Source organism: Antechinus flavipes, chromosome 2 (genome assembly GCF_016432865.1).
Source record: "Antechinus flavipes isolate AdamAnt ecotype Samford, QLD, Australia chromosome 2, AdamAnt_v2, whole genome shotgun sequence".
Lineage (NCBI taxonomy): Eukaryota > Metazoa > Chordata > Mammalia > Dasyuromorphia > Dasyuridae > Antechinus > Antechinus flavipes.
Window position 1 is genome coordinate 495704697 of NC_067399.1, and position 17095 is coordinate 495721791.

Sequence of the window (17095 nt, forward strand, 5' to 3'; positions counted from 1 at the left end):
TTTTGCGAAATTCTTTACAAATATTTCATATGGCCCTCTTAGCAATCCTGAGAAGTAGGTGCTCTTGTGATTCCCATTTTGCAAATGTTGAAACTGAGGCACATAGGGGTTAAGTGACTTGCCCAGGGTTACATAGCTAAAAATTGTCTGAGGCTGGATCTGAACTCGTGTGTTCCTGATTGCAAGACCAGCAGTGTGTGTATTGGGCCACTTGGTGATCAGGTAAACCACTAAGAACATATAATTTAAATAAGAAAGACATTTAACATGGGGATATCATGGCTGTTGGAATATTTGGAATTTGAGATTAGCCATTTTATACTCAATCTTAAACTCAAAGAGTATAACTTGGAGCAATGGATAGATTTCAGCTTATTTCTGACAATGGAATGGTGTGCCCCTGCACAGTGAGGTTTTGTTCGGGGAGATAAGTGGGTTCTGAGTGAAGCTTGTCAGAGAAGAATTTAACTGGGGGGGTGGGGGGTGAGGAGTTGGAGAGGTATTTATGTTGGGTAACCAATTCATAGCTAGAGACTGGAGAATACCAAAAAAGTATCGAGACCATTAAGATTCTAGATCTCCCTCTGACTCAGTGGTCTCATTGAATTTTACTCTTCCTCTTAATCTGTCACTGAGTCAGATTTACCTTTTCTCCCTTTCTACACATGACACCCTATTCCTGAGCAACATTCCTGGAATGTACTCTGACTTCTGCCTTAGAGACCCTCTTATTTTTTAAGACAAAGCCCACATCGTCCCCCTCAGATGCAGCAGGGTGGTGTTATAGTGTGCAGATGGCCAGGCTTGGAGTCACAAAAACCTCCGTTCAAATGTGAACTCAGTTACTTCCTAGCTGTGTTACTCTGGGCAAGTCATTTAACCTGTAGTTGTAAAACTACAACTTTTTTTTGCTTGAGTTTCTTCATCTGTAAAATGGGGATTGTCATAACATCTACCTCCTAAACCTGTGAAGATCATAATATTTGTAAGTTTTGTAAACCTTTAAATGTTATTAAGTGCTAGTGTCCTCTCAAAACTACTGTTAATTTGGCTTAGTGTAATGATTTTTTCCTATGTCTCCTTCATTAGCTCCTTGTAGACAGAAATTGTTCCATTCTGTTCTCAGGACTCCACACAGAGGTGCTTCATAAGTATTTGTTGATTGATTGTAAAGAATAACTGTGGTGTAGAATGAAGTAGAAAAAGTGCTGGATTTGGATCTTACATTCTAGCTCTGATACTGTGACCATGAATGAACTCTTCTAACCTCTGAGCTTCAGTTTCCTCACCAGTAAAATGGGAATAATACTTAGACTTTCTACTTTATAGAGTTATGAAGAAAGCACTTTGCAAATCTTAAAGTACTATATACTTCAATAATTTAATCCATAATTTTGTTAGCATGGATACTTTCTAGATTCATATCACAGTTCCTCTTAGCTTAATAGGTTTTAAAATAATTTCTGTGGCTGAAAAATTAATCACCATTGTGATGCTCATCTTAAAACTGTCTGGCTCTTAGACAAGATTTAGGGGCTTTCACTAGATCTATTCTTCAATCTTTTTTCAGTTTGGTAGAAAAGGTCCTTCGAAGGGGGTTTGTGCTAGCATGACCTTGGAAAATCCAAGTCAAGTTCCTTTCACAATAAGGACTTTTTAAGTAGAAAAGTGCAATATGCATATAGGTTTTATTTTTAATAGTGACAAAGGGATACTAAACTACAACTTTTGAGCCTGGAAGTGGAAGAAACGTGCTCAAGATCAGAGATGGCTTAGTATAGACTGAGGGACTTGGATTGGGCATCGAAGAGTGAGAAAGCTTTACATAATTAGGAAAGCAAAGGCAGAGAGTGTTTCAAGCCGGTACCATGTGAGCAAAGAGGAGAAAAGAAGAGAAATTCATATAGCATGAATGCAGATGGTTTAAAAGACCTGATTGGATGGGATGTTAAAGTTTCAGAGTTAGCTTTTGTGGGACTAAATAAAGCTCTTTATACTCTAGTTGAAGCACTTTTATTTTTAAAGAATAGAGTCAAACAATTTTCTTAGTTCTGAGAGCTTTGGACAAGATACAAGAGGGAAAATTCATCTTTGACAATCTCTTTCCTTTTCTCTCCAAGGTATCCAATACCGTTGAAGCCCTTTCCTTCACCTTTGTAGTGTTTTCTAGGTGATGTTCCATAACTATTCCTCTTTTATCTCTCATTGGTGACCTATTCTCATCTATTAAGGAGGAAAACTGAATAATAGAATTAGGATGTTTAAATCAGAAGGGATTTAGAATTAGAACATAGAAAGTCAGAGCTGGAAAATTCTAAGAAAAGTAAAATGATTTGACCAGGATTACTTGCTTGTTACATATCACAACTGGTATAGAAGTCCAAGTTAGTAGGGTTTTTTTTTTCAATTTCCATTTATTTACTAATTTTAAACAATGATTTATTGAGAGCCTATTATGTTCACAACTCTGTAAGGCTCTGGAAGAGATCTTTGAAGTCATCTAATATAATTTAATTATAGATGAGGGTACTGAAGGTCCCAGATGACAGAGAGTTCACTACAGAACTGAGAATAAATAGATCCCAAAATTCAATTTCTAGACCAGTACTTAGTAATAATTACTGACCTCTTAACACTAGAACCATGAACTAGCTGTTAGATCTGAATTGATATAAAAGGGAATTGGGCCTGATGATCTTTAAAGTCCTTTTTAGCTAATAGTCTTATTTTAAGCTGTATTTATTATTATTGGATTGTAAACTATTAGGACCAGATCTTGTCTTAATTATCTTTTTATTTCCCTCCATTACCTAAGGCAAGTTATGCAGAGGGTAGCTGCTTAACATGATTATTAAATGAATTAGCAAATGAATAGGAATAGAATGAATGAATGAGAAAATCAGTGTAGGGAATACAAACAAGACATTCTGTGCTCTTGAGCTCATGCTATAATGAAGGAGATGACACTTAGGAAAGGTGGTTGGTTGTTGCCCTTTGTGCTTAAAAAGGACCGAAGTGACATCATTATGTTGGAGACAAAGTACAGTGTGTCTGACTGACTGACCAGATCCATTTTAGCTTGAAAGAGAGGCACAATTCAGGCCCAAACTATGCTTTTGACGTGGAGGTGGCTCTACATTTATGCATCTCGTGTTTCCTTTGTGCTTCTGAGATTCTACTTTGCCCACAGAGTACAGCACCTTCTTTGATGCAGAAACTGCATAGTGGGCAGTCCTGTACCAGCATCTTCCTTTTCTCACAATACCAAAGTTCTTCAGAGAGTTCTTGAGAATGTCCTTGTACTACTTTTTCTGACCCTTATGTAAGCACTTAGGTGATTTGTCTGTAAAATAGTCTTTCAGGAGACATCCATAAAAAGGGAAAAGGACTTATTTGTATAAAAGTATTTTTAGCTTTTCTTTTTGTGGAAATCAAAGGAATGTCCATCAATTGGGGAATGGCTAAATAAGCTGTGGTATATGATTGTAATGCAGTATTATTGTGCTAAAGAAATGAGAGGCAGAATGATTTCAGAAAAACCTGGAAATACATACTAAAGTGAACGGAACCAAAAGAATGTTGTACCTGTTTTTAGGAATATTGTTCAATGAAGAATTATGAATGACTTAGCTATTTTCAGTATTATAATGATCCAAGACAATCCCAAAGGACTAATGATGAAACATACTATCTGCCTCCAGAGAAAGAACTGATATTGACTGAATATAGACTGAAGCATACTATTTTTCATTGTTTTCTTTTATTTCAGTTGTCTTGTACAAAATAACTAATATAAAAGTGTCTTAACTATTGCATACATATAATTTATAAATCTGATTGCTTACTATTTTAGGAAAGAAGGAAGAAAAAGGACGGATAAAATTTGGAGCACAAAATTAGGAATGAATGCAGAAAAAAATGAGTCATTTAGGTAAATGTAACTTTTGGCATTCACCAATGTGGCCAGCCCATTGGAGTTGATGGAAGCTTGCTTCCAGGGATGATGGCCCTAGGTGGGCTGGGTGAGGTAGGGGGGAAGCTCAGAGTCCAGAGCTGTACTCAGTGGGGTCTTAGGTGGCTGAGATGATGGGGATCTTTAACTTGCTTTCATCTCTCTCTCTCGGGGTCCCTACTTCAGCTGCACTTGGTAGTCATGTCTGGCCTCTTTTTCACAGGCCTTGCTTATCTGGGCAACAGATGGGGAGATTGGAAACAAGTGGCCGAGGGAGTACTCCTATTCCCAGGCCTCCTGGGCTCAGGGGCCCGCACTTTTGACCACCACTTATTCTGAGGAAGGTGGGGTGGTCAGAGTCTGTCTGCAGGCGTGGATGGAGGACTAGCCTCTGCAGCGAGGTGACACCGGCATGGGCCCCGGCAGGGCCTCCGGGGGTACTAGCAGGGGAAGACAAACAAGTGGTTGCCCACCAGGGCAGCGCAGGAGGCGTGTGCACAAGCCACGGTTAACCTCACAGGTGCAAGGAGGTCCTAGTACAGGGGCTACCAGGAAGCCTGGCTCTTGCTACATGTTTCTTCCTTGTTTTTCTCAAAACTTGGCCAATGGTTAAGAAGTAAACATCTCCCCCAGAGGGTCTTACCAATGAACAAAGAGTAAACATCTTCCCACACACACATTTCCCTATAAAACAACCCCTCCTGCAGTAGCCCCAGACGGCCAGTCCGCTTGGTGCTGTTTGATCCTGAGCTGCATTTTTCGGTCTGGTGTCCAGGTAATTCTTACCTGCAGATGTATTCTCCCCGTGCAATACAATGCCTAGATGGCTCCCCTCCAATTTTTGACTTTTAGCTTTGTAGCCGGGTAACCCCAGGCAAGCCGCTCACTTCTCTATGACTATTTCCTAAACTGTAAAATTGGATGATAAACTACCTTCTGGGATGTTGATAAACTACCTTCCGGGATGTTGTACGAAGTGAAATATTTGTGAGGCGTGTTGCGAATTTTAAAGCATTATGTAAATATCATTTTTTTTTATTATTCCAACTTAGGTGGTTAGTTATTGATTCTGGGCAAATCTTCACTTATCTAAGCCTCAGGTTCTAATTCTGTGAAGTAGGTATAATTATATAGCTTATATATTTATATCTAATTATTTATGCAATTTATAGATATAATTATGGGTATAATTATGGCGCTGTCTACATCACAGGGTTGTTGAAAGCGCCTTTTTAATGTAAGTTGTCATAAATTAACGTGCCTGAGAAAACTACAAGGATGGAACGTTAAGAACAAGGGCCCTATTAAACAGGGAGGCAAAGCCGGAAGTTCCCCTAGCCGGACCGTTTTGTAGCGGACTCATTTCCGGCCGCGGGAGCGGGAACCGACTTCTTGTCGGTTTTTAGGCCCGGCTTGAGGAGAATCCGACACGAATCAGAGCCATCCCAGCCGCCACCATGGTGAGGGAGCGCCGGACAGCCATATGGGATGGTTCTAAGGCTGGCCCCGAGCGGAGGATGCCGTCAGGGCCGACAGTCGAGTTCAGAGGGCTGGGGCCCAGGTTTGGGGAGGAGAGGGGCCGGAGGAAAGGCCGGGATTCTGAGGAGGGGGAGGGGAAGGAGCGCGAGGCGGGGGTTCTGAGAAGGGGGAGGGAAACGAACGCGAGGCCGGGGTCCTGAGGAGGGGGAGGGAAAAGAGAAGGGGGTTGCTGGACGAGGATTCTGAGGGGGAGGGGAGGGCAGGACTGGGAGCTCCAGGCCAGACTTGTGAGGGGGCGACGTGAGGGCTTTCGGGACTGAGGCCCTGAGGTGGGGGAGGGGAGGCAAAGACTCGGGGGGCCAAAGCTTCAGAAGAGGGGGAAGGGAGCAGGCTGGGATTCCGAGGAGGGGAGGTGTCTGGCTTCCGAAGGAGGAGAAGGCTAGGGCTCTGAGGGGGAGGGTCAAGACTCGGAGGGCCATGTGCGTATTTGTGTGTGGAATGGGGATCGGGCGAGTTGTGATGGTGGAGGGAAGCACTGGAAGCCCGCCCTGGAACATGGGCAATGGTTAAAGGTAAAAGTGGGGGACATTAGGATGCTTGGGTACCTGGGGGGAGGGGATGTTGACAGAGAGGAGGATATAGGTCAGGGTTAGCAGGTGGGCTTAGAAATCTGAAGGGGAGGACTGGTCCGGGTGGAGGACCTGTTAGAGCCAGAGGGTTAAGGATAGGCAATGTGAGCAATGGCCTTTGTGAAGACAACCTTTTTACCATCCATCCCCATCATTTTACACAAGTCAGAGCTCCCAGCCCCCAGTTTTGGACCTACTGCTCCTTCTAGCGCCCCAGCGTTCTCCCTTTCCCCCTCCCCCCCAATGTCAAAATAGGTAGCGAGACAGAATGTAGAACTTGAACCCATATCTCCTGACTCAGAATCAGTACTCTTTGCACAAATTGTTGGAATCCACGTTTCCAGGTCTCATGTGCCTTCTGTTATATCCTCTCTCTTTGTTAAAACACAACTCTCTGTATGTTATCACTAATGTATCCCTCAGGTAGCAGAGATTATGGGGTTTTAAGTCAGATGATTTGGATTCAAGTCCTAGCTTTACTATCACCTTACTGTGTTAGTTGGGACAAGTTTCTTAACCTCTTCAACTAGATGGTCAGTTTCCTTGTCTGTAAATACTATTGCTCTTGGGAAGGTCAGTGAGGTAACTGGATGGTGTATGAAAACTGTCCATGTAGCGAGTTCCGTGTTTTTGATATGGAAAGAAGGGTGAAGAAATCTAGTGTTAAAAAATGAAGGGAAAAAAAGGCTGTTCTGAGAGTCAGAATGTTATCTTGGGGAATCTTAGAACAGAGGATGTAAACTAGAAAGACCATTAAAGCTAATTTTGTATATCCCATTTTACTAAAGAGGAAACTGGGTTCAGAGCGGGGAATTGATTTATCCAAAGTCAACACTAGAACATGGGTCTCCTGACTCCCAAGTCCTGTTTATTTGCCTTTATATTAGGTTTCCCTTGGGAGCAGAACTGAGAGAAAAGTAGAGTCGAGGAGGGATTCAGATTTCAGTGTCTCAGCTCCTTCTTTCTTGCTTCTTATAGACGGTGGGCAAGAGCAGCAAGATGCTGCAGCACATCGACTACAGGATGAGATGCATCCTGCAGGACGGCCGCATCTTCATCGGTACCTTCAAGGCCTTTGACAAGCACATGAACCTGATCCTGTGTGACTGTGATGAGTTCAGGAAGATCAAGTGAGGAGGGGCCCTGGTGGGAGGAGAGCAACCTGGTTCACTTAGCAGAATATTGTGGGGGAGGGACCCAAGTGGCAGGTGATATAGTTTAGCTGTTCCCTGTCTGGCTGTGGCCTAACTGTGCTTCTTGCGTCTGTGTGGTTGTGTCCTTTTTTGAAGAAAAGTCCGCTGAGATTCCCCAGTGCCCTCTGAATGCTGCCTTCCCCAGGAGTTCAGCTGTGCTTGGAACCCCTTGGCCTGAGAGCTGTGTTTCTGCTTTTCCTTGTTTGCCCCCATGGGGTAAAGGGCTCTCGTGTTCTCCCCACAGGTTTTTAAGGGGGAGAACTTGCTTTTCTGTCCTCATTGCCTCTCTGTAAGGCTGCAGCCTAAACGGCATCCCCACCCAATACAGCCTGCTCTGAAGCAGCTTTCAGGAGCCCCTGACCCTCTTCAGGGTAAGTGCCTGGCTTCACCACTTGGGTTGGTGTTTGGGGCTAGTGATTTAGAATCAGAGTTGGAAGAGACCAAGATCATTTAGTGTGACCCCTTATTTTATAGAAGAGGAAACAACAAGGTGCTAACTGATTTGCCCAAAGTTTTAGAATAGCAGAGCAAATATTCAGACCTCAGTTCTGAGACCCCTATTTCCAGTGTTTTTCCCTTTTACCTGGCTCCCTTCTTTGATTTGCTATCTGCAAAAAAAAATAGAAGTGGTAAGAAGTGGGGGCTAAACGCTATCCCATGTGTTTTCAAATTATTCGCTATGTCAGTTTTCTAACAAGAATCTTGTCTTTTAAAGCTAAAAAGACTTTGGGATGATCTGGTAAAGGTGATTCCTACTCTATAACATCAAAGCAATTGCCATCTTACAGGTCAGGAAGCCCAGAGAGAATAAATTCCCTGTTTATGTTCCCTAGTTTGTTAAATGATATTGGTTGGGGTGGGAAAAACTGGAACCCAGGTCTCTTGATTCCCAAAAGTAGAGCTCCAATTTTCCTTCCTTCTTCCATCAATCTATTAATGACTTTTTATTTCTTTTAGATCTGTGTGGTTTTGTATGTATGTGTGTGTGTCTGGCTTGAATGGAGAGAATCCACGATAAGGACTTACAGAGTGAGTGGGGTGCTAGATGCCAGCAGGAGCTCCTTGGGGAGCTGATTGATCTGGCAGCTAATAAGATTTAACAGTAGTTGTCCTTTTTCCCTATGAGAGAAATCAAGTATAAGCGGCCAAGGCAAGTTGTTCAGATAGGTAGGAACATTAGAAAAGGGGTGAGTATGTTAGCACAGGGTCAACTTCAGAGCCATTCAAGCCGGCCAGTCAAGAGAGATTGTCAGTGTGTTGGAGTTTATGGGAAGGAGTGGTATAAAGGAGGGCCCTTGCTGAAGATAACAGGTAAAAATAGGAAATGGCCTTTATAGGTACTGAATTTATGGGATATGGAAATAGCCATGTCTTGGATACATATGTTCTGGAACAGGGTTGCCACCTGCCCATCCTAGGTACTATTGTCTTGGTATCATCCTAGAACATTGTTATACATAATAAATGCACAGAATATATCTAATGAATTATGATCCAGAGTCACAGGTCAAATGTCTTCATTTTCCCATGGGTGTAGATAAGAGTCTAGAGCTTAAAAAAAAATTTACTCAGTGTAAGACTACAACTCCCAAAAGCTTTGAATTACAGGCAAACTAAAATATCTAGTCTGCTGTAAACATAAACACCCTTTTGAATGAAGCCTTTTTATTACCAGAAGTTTTCCACTCTTGTCTCTTAGGGGTATTTCTACATAACACATCTCTGAAGTTGTACTGGCAGCTAATAAAGAATTAAAATTGATATGGAAGAGGAATTAGGATTAGACTCATTTCCTTTACTCCTAAAGCACAGATCTAGAAACAAAGTAAAGGGAGCAAGTAGAGCTCCAATTATTATTACATTAGAAATCATCTAGTCTAACCCTCTTTATTTTTAGATTAAAGAAGGATCCAGAGAAGGGGAGTGACTTCCCCAAAGTTTTATAGCTAGTCATTGGCACATTTAGAATTTGAATCTATGTCTTTGGTTTCCAAGTCTTTTCTTCTGTCTCTTTTTACTATGTCAGTTAAATGTCTAGAAGTGGACTGGATCTTATTTTAATTCCTGTATGTGACTATTTACAATAGATTTCAACTTGGGGATGGGAAATTTGGAAGGATGCTGGGAGTATGTCACAAGGAAGTATAATGTATGAAGTGCCTTAATAATACCCTGTCCATTAAAGTAAGTTTTTTTTCCCCCTTCTCCCTATCTTCAGGCCGAAGAACTCAAAACAAGCAGAAAGGGAAGAGAAGCGAGTTCTGGGCCTTGTGCTGCTACGTGGGGAGAACCTAGTCTCAATGACCGTGGAGGGGCCACCTCCCAAAGATGTAAGGCAGGAATCTGTGTGTTCTTGAGGTGATGGGGAAGCCCCCATCGTGGTGTGAGTACTGAGAGTCAAGTTGCTCTTTCTGGGATAACAACAGTGCCTTATTTTTGTATCATTTTACAAAGTTAAAAAGATCTTGTCACAGTAGCCCAATAAAGCCTAACATTGTGATTTCTATACATCTGAAACTTAGAGAGATAATATGATTATCTAAGTTCATAACTGATGAAGTGGAGGAGCCAGCATTTAAACTTGAGCCCTTTGGTATCAATGTCATAATTCTTTTCACTATACCATACCATGTTAAACTAGATTTTGTAGGATGTGCTTCCTTGCCACAGAACTCCAAGGACAGCCAATAGACTGGACCTAAAATGTATAATAGCAAAAGACACATTGAATTTTTAATCCTAGAATCATAAAGATAGAAGGGGCCATAGAGAGCAGTGTAGTACAAAATCTTTTTTATGTGTTGGACTAGATGATTTGTAAGTTTTTTTCCAACCTGAGTGTTATTATTATTATTATTATTGTTTTTTTTGAGAAAATGAGATCGATAGAGGGGAGAATTGCTTTCTTTAAATTTTTGATTAAAATTGACAGAGTCATAACTAGTTCCAGATCCAATAGTTTTTCTTTGGTCCATCTGAAAATTTATGTAAGTGGGTAGGTTATGTTATATGTGAGTAGTAATGGTAATAATAATGGCAATTCAAATAAGTATAGCTTTAAGAATTTACAAAAAACTTTCCTTAACCCATTGAGAAATAAATGGTATGCTTTCCAGATGAGGGAACTGAGACTTTAATTGGTTAAGTGACAAAATATATGTTCTTTTAGGGTGGCCACATAGGATCAACCTTGGTGATTAGTAGGGCTCATGATGGTGGTTGCATATGGACCTTGGTCTGTATATTTGGGTGCCTGTGGATTGGAAGTCTTAGCAAGTTTGCTCCATAAAGGTACCTCTCTTTTATATCCCTCTGCTGTAGAATTTAAATTTTTGTTTGTTTGTTTGTTTCAGACTGGTATTGCCCGAGTACCACTTGCTGGGGCTGCAGGAGGTCCTGGGATTGGCAGGGCAGCAGGGAGAGGTGTGCCTGCTGGTGTCCCAATGCCCCAGGCTCCTGCAGGTTTAGCAGGGCCTGTCCGAGGGGTAGGAGGGCCATCTCAACAGGTGAGAAGCTACGATAATATCGAATTCTATATGGAAGGAGGAGGGGGTAGTTGTGGGATTAGTGCCAAAAGCAGTTCACTTCATTCATTGAGCACTTGCTATGTGCCAGGCACTGGGGATACAAAGGCAAAAGTAAGACTTCCTGCCTTCAAGAGTCTGATGCTCTGTAGAGGGGGAATGAACATGTGCATAAGTAACAATATATCAGATAAATACAGAAAATCCAAAGTAATCTTGGGATGGACAGCATTAACAACTACAAAGTAGAGGTAAGAATGGAGAGAGTAGCTTTTGTAAAGAGACAAAAGCAGGATATAGTGTGGAGGGGAAAAACAAGTGGTTCATTTTAACTGGATTGTAGAGTTTGTGATGGCCAATAACATAATCATTGTGAAAAAATAGGCTGGAGCCGGAATGTGAAGGACTTTAAATGCTACTCAGAGAAGTTAAAATTTATATTTTATCCTAGAGCCAAGAGGGAATGTGCCACCAAAAGTTCTTTAGAAGGGTAATGACAGGGTCAGCTTTTTACTTTAGGTATATCAGTCTGCTATATAGAGGATGGATTGGAGAATGGACTGGCAGTCCAAGTGAAAGGTGATAGAGGATTTAAGCTAGGTTAGGTACTGTTTAAGTGGAGAGAAGAAGGTAGATATGGGAGAAGATAGAATCCACACTACTTGGCAGTTGATTTGGATATGGGACATGAAAAGGAATGAATAGGTAAAAATGACTGGAGTTACAAATTTAAATGATTTTAAGATCGATGGTATCTTTGACAGATGGAAATTAGGACAAAGTGTTTCGGTGGGGGGAGGGATAAGTTCTTTTTTGGTTGTGTTGCATTTTATATGCCTTTGAGAAATTTAGGTGGAGATGTTCAGCACATTGTTGATGTAGGATTATGATTCAGATAAGAAGTAAGGACTGAATCTGTAGATTTGCTACCCATCTGCTTTAGATAATAATTGGATCCATTGGAGCTGATAAGGTCAATATGAGTGTAATGTGAGGGAGAATAGTGCTCATACCAGAGTTCTGAGGATATACAAGCCTCTGGGTTTTAAATGTTGGGAGAGATTTCAGATCTGAAGTTACATGTGCCTCCTAAATTTTCTATGGGGGCTCTTTTAAAAATAGATGTGAAGGAGAAAAATATAGTCATTGAATTTTAATTGTGATTAAGGAGTTTCATCTTGTACCTCTGAAAATTTGATAAGAGAGAGTGTAAATCTTTGGTGGTTTAAATTGGGATGGGTTAAAGATAATGTGCTTTGTCCAGTTAGTATAAGCTTTTCTTTCCTAAGGAGCTAATTGCTGAGCTACACTAATTTGTATTTACTTTTTTTGAAAACCAGTAAAAATGTGATTTTTAACTTTTTAGTTATTTGTGATTTAATATACTTTTAAAAAAATCTAAATGAATGTGAGTGCAATAGTTTTAAAAAAAATTAACATTTTTTTCTCATCAAAAACTTCTAACAGTGTAATAACATATTTGGAGCTACTATCCATTTCATTAGGTGGTAAAGTGATAGCTTGTTTGAGCTGCCCAAAGATCCAATGTTTTTCTTGCTCCATCCCACAGCTTCTATAAGCTGTCAGAAATTTAAAGAAAATATGCAAATTCTTGGGGGGGAAATTGTGTCTTATGGTCAATGATGTTGTGAGTTCTGGCTCCTACCCTGGGTCAATTCTGTTATTTTTAATAAATAACTCACTTTCCTTAGCACTTCAAAATATAAAAAATATTTTTCTCTTTATTATGCTGTGTAGTAAGTAGTACAGGTTTTCTTTCCAATGTACAAGTGAGGAAACACTCTCTGAGAGCTGAGGGACTTTCCTAGGGTCTTAAAATTATAGTGTCAGCTCCAAGATATGAATATATTCTGTTTGAAAGATTCTTAACAATCAAAGATTTAGAGCTGGAAAGGACCTTAAAGTTTGGTCTAATACTCTGTAATTTTATAAATAAGGAAACTTGTCTAAAGAGGTTTTATGGTTTAACCAGGATCATGCTGGTATAAGCATCGTGACTATTAGGTAGTGGTGCCAAGCCATGAACTCCAGCTCCTTTTCCCCCCACTGTCCCATGCTTTTCCATTGTCATACTTTTTGCTACCATTCAGTATTTTAAATGTAGATTAATCCATAGACCTTGCATTGCTGAGAGCCATGCATTCAGGATAGTACCTACTTTGTGTAGAGGAAGTCAAACTGTCACTAGAATTTAGGTATAGTTAAATATCTGTGTTTTGCCCAGAACTCCAGTGTGTCTGTCTGAATTCCCTAGGAAGAAGCTCATTACCAAGCTATGGTAGCAGTGGCAGAAACCCTAACTGTTATATCTGTAACAAACTGGGAATATTTGAATTTAGAAGGGACATTGACAACATGTGATAGTACTAAAGTTGAGGAGAGAAAACCATGTCAAGGAAGGATTAGTTGAAGGAACTAGGGATGTTTAATTTGGAGAATTTGGCAATTCATTGGGGTCTTAGAGGTCTTGATTACTATGTTCTGATATTTGAGGGTTGTCAGTAACAGAACAATTTGATTATTGGCTTCAGGGTAGAAGGTTGAGAGAGGCAAACTTTGTCTTGGTGTGGAAAAAAACCTAACTTTTATAACTATCCACAATGGAATGGGTTTTCTCAAATGGTATTGCTCTCTCTGTTATTGGAGACATTTAAATTATGACTAGGTATCTATTTCTTGGTGATGCTTTGTTGGGAGTTGGATCTCTTAAGTCTTTTCTGGCTTTAGGATTCCATGACCTTATACTGACAAGATCTCTGATGTTCCATCATGTCTTTCCAGGTGATGACTCCACAGGGAAGAGGAACTGTTGCTGCTGCAGCTGCTGCCGCCACAGCCAGCATTGCAGGGGCCCCAACACAATATCCTCCAGGCCGAGGGGGACCTCCCCCACCAATGGGCCGAGGAGCTCCTCCTCCAGGTACAGCGCCCCTGGGACCAGTGCTTCTTGAAGGGAGAGGCCCCCAGCTGGATTAGTGATGAAGCATGACCTTGTCTGAACTTGATGAGGAGTTGGGATCAGTCAGCAGGATTACTCTGAGGTCCAGCTGTGTGTCTTAGTCAAAGCTCATCTCTTGAGATATGACTTAAAGGAATGGGATGGAACTGTAAGAAGCCATGGTTTCTGAATTTAGATCTTAAGGATATGGGGATGGCTGGATTGGGAGACAGTGGTGATAGACCTTTGAGCTCTTTATGATGGTATTTTTTTCTCTCCAAGACAAATATCAGCTGGTTTTATGGGGCTTTTCTGTTGTAGGCATGATGGCTCCCCCACCTGGAATGAGACCTCCCATGGGCCCTCCAATGGGGATGCCCCCAGGTCGAGGAGCACCAATGGGCATGCCCCCTCCTGGCATGAGACCCCCTCCTCCAGGAATGAGAGGTGAGTTGCTCTGGAATAGTGGTACCGAGGATATTAAAGTCAGGATGTCCTTTTAAAAATTATTATTTTTTGGTCAGAATTTCTTTAGGGAGAGATTGGGTTATATATCTTAATATTCAGTCTTCTAAAGTACCTATTAATGCCTGTATTTTTTTATTCTGTTCTAAGATCATTTTTAGCTCTGGAATTATGATCTTTAAATTTGCACTGAACATTTTATTTTTTAAAGCACTTTTTTTGTCCATCAAATTGTGCTATATAAGTAGCAAAGGATTGAGAGTACAAGACCTGGATTTGAATGCCAAATTTGCTATTTACTGCCTCTTTGATCGTGGGCAAGCTTAGCCTTTATTTGTGCTCAGTTTTCTCCTCTGTCAAGTGGGGGTGTTGTATAGATGACCCATATGAGGTTCTTTTTATTTCTGTGTCTGTGACCTCTTATGATCCTTTGAATAATCCTGTAAAGTCTTTTAATGTTAAATAGTAGTGTTTCCATCTTAAAAAGACTCACAGGGGAGAAATGATTTGTCCAGGGAGGTTATAGTGAGTTAGTAGAGATGTTCTTACTCAGATACAAATTGAACAAAATGGTCTTTATAACCCATCTTCTTCTTGAGTGATTGTATTTCTATGTAGTTTAACACTAGCAGGACCATGTATGTCAGTTGACCTAAAAATAATGTAATTTTACTTTGAAATAAAAATTTTCATTCTATTACTGATTTTCTTTGCCTTATGAATAAAAAATGCATTGAATTAATTAACAAAACTTGATCTTTTGGTGTATTGTTGAATTGTGGTCCTTCTAGTGTTAAATGTGACCTCTATAGATTGTGCTGCCACTGCTTCTCAAAATGATGAAGCTTTTAGTTTCTATTATTAGCAGATGGAAATTTGAATTACATGCACATGCACACACACACGCGCGCACACGCACACACACGCATGCGCACATTTCATGTGTTGTCTAGATGAATGATGTTAAAAAAACAAATATAAATTGATCTTGTGGGCTACATATTAACTTAGAAAACCACAAGTTAATATTATAATGTATTATATTTTTGTTTTGTTAAACATTTCCCAGTTATGTTTTAATTTGGATTGAACTAAACTAAGGATCTCACAAAAGAGCCATCTCTTGACTATACAGAATATTTTTAGTCTTGGCCAAAATTCATTGTCTTGTTTATCCTAGCCTGTTAGATATTCTTTTCATCCTTTCTTTCCTTCACAGGTCCTCCACCTCCGGGGATGCGCCCACCAAGACCCTAAGATTCTGTAGGCCTTGCTCAGATGTTCTTTCCATGTTTGCCACCTGGAAAGTTGTAAATAGTTGTCTTACTGCCTTTGAACTTGGTTTATAATAAACTTCAGGAAAAAATCTTTTAATTTTGGAGGTTGTTGTTTTCTGGGACTTTGCTGTTGCAGGTATGACATGATAGAATTGGGGAGGTAGTGCTTAGATTTAAATTTAGGCTAAATTTAGGCTAAAATTTAGAGGTCTTCTCAAATTAATGGCTTTGTTTCTTGGGTGTTTCAAAATAACAGGCTTCTTACATTTTTTCAACAGAAAGACCCCTTATGCAAACCTGGATGCTTTCTTTTTATTGTAACACAGACATTGGCTCAGTCAGCCTCTGAAGGTCTTAGGAAGTAGGAACATTTCTTTAATTAAACCTTAATTGTTGAGAACAAGTGTTTCAAGAATTGACCAGTTTTTATCACTTTTGTCTAATCCTGTCAATGCCAAAAGAGAAACTGTCGCCCTCATTGTGGTGAAGGGGAGAGAGAGGACATGAGAAACAATTATTCTGTTAATAACTCATCTCTACAGAATTCTAAGGAATATAAAACACTTTTGCTCACAATGAACTTGTGAGATGGTGAGAGAATTACAATTATCATTTTATAGATAGGAAAACATTCAGAGAGTTTGATTTCTCTAAGATCACATCATCATCCCAGGAATTAAAATTCAGAATTTGACTATTAAATTATGCTGCTTTACAACTTTTACAATAATAAACATACATATTTGTTAATATTTATTTAGAGAAGTGCGAAGTGTCATATGAGATCTTCGGAGCATGGTACTAATGTCTAGGCTAAGAATTAAATATGCTAAGGTACTTTTAAAAGTATGCTAAGCTAAGTATATTTATTTTTTTGAGTCCTTTCTCATTTGCATTTATTTATTTGTTTGTTTGTTTATTTATAATAATTTTTTATTGATAGAACTCATGCCAGAATAATTTTTTACAGCATTATCCCTTGCATTCACTTCTGTTCTGATTTTTCCCCTCCCTCCGTCCACCCCCTCCCCCAGATGGCAAGCAGTCCTTTACATGTTGAATAGGTTACAGTATATCCTGGACACAATATATGTGTGCAGAACCGAACAGTTCTCTTGTTGCACAGGGAGAATTGAATTCAGAAGGTATAAATAATCCGGGAAGAAAAACAAAAATGCAAGCAGTTTATATTCATCTCCCAGTGTTCTTTCTTTGGGTGTAGCTGCTTCTGCCCATCTTTGATCAATTGAAACTGAATTAGCTCTCTTTATCGAAGAGATCCACTTCCATCAGAATACATCCTCATACAGTATCGTTGTTGAGGTATATAATGATCTCCTGGTTCTGCTCATTTCACTCAGCATCAGTTCATGTAAGTCTTGCCAGTCCTCTCTGTATTCATCCTGCTGGTCATTCCTTACAGAACAATAATATTCCATAACGTTCATATACCACAATTTACCCAGCCATTCCCCAATTGATGGGCATCCATTCATTTTCCAGCTTCTAGCCACTACAAACAGGGCTGCCACAAACATTTTGGCACACACAGGTCCCTTTCCCTTTTTTAGTATCTCTTTGGGCTATAAGTCCAGTAGAAACACTGCTGGATCAAAG

At 40.2% G+C, this 17095-nt stretch overlaps 1 protein-coding gene across 3 annotated transcripts in view; it reads left to right on the forward strand.

Annotated features, from left to right (window-relative positions):
- The window catches only part of SNRPB (small nuclear ribonucleoprotein polypeptides B and B1), a 29154-nt gene extending 13579 nt beyond the window's left edge, over window positions 1-15575 (forward strand). Inside the window, exons 1-7 of one of the 3 annotated variants that reach the window (XM_051979961.1) lie at window positions 5297-5412; window positions 7039-7190; window positions 9472-9583; window positions 10607-10759; window positions 13580-13718; window positions 14058-14183; window positions 15421-15575. In XM_051979961.1, coding sequence (XP_051835921.1) covers window positions 5410-5412; window positions 7039-7190; window positions 9472-9583; window positions 10607-10759; window positions 13580-13718; window positions 14058-14183; window positions 15421-15458 — 723 coding nt within the window. In that variant the 5' untranslated portion in view covers window positions 5297-5409 and the 3' untranslated portion in view covers window positions 15459-15575. Of the gene's footprint in view, window positions 1-5296; window positions 5413-7038; window positions 7191-7511; window positions 7625-9471; window positions 9584-10606; window positions 10760-13579; window positions 13719-14057; window positions 14184-15420 lie in introns of those variants that run through there. The other 2 variants (XM_051979960.1, XM_051979962.1) reach the window with 2 other exon arrangements.
- Window positions 15576-17095: the final 1520 nt, after the last annotated feature.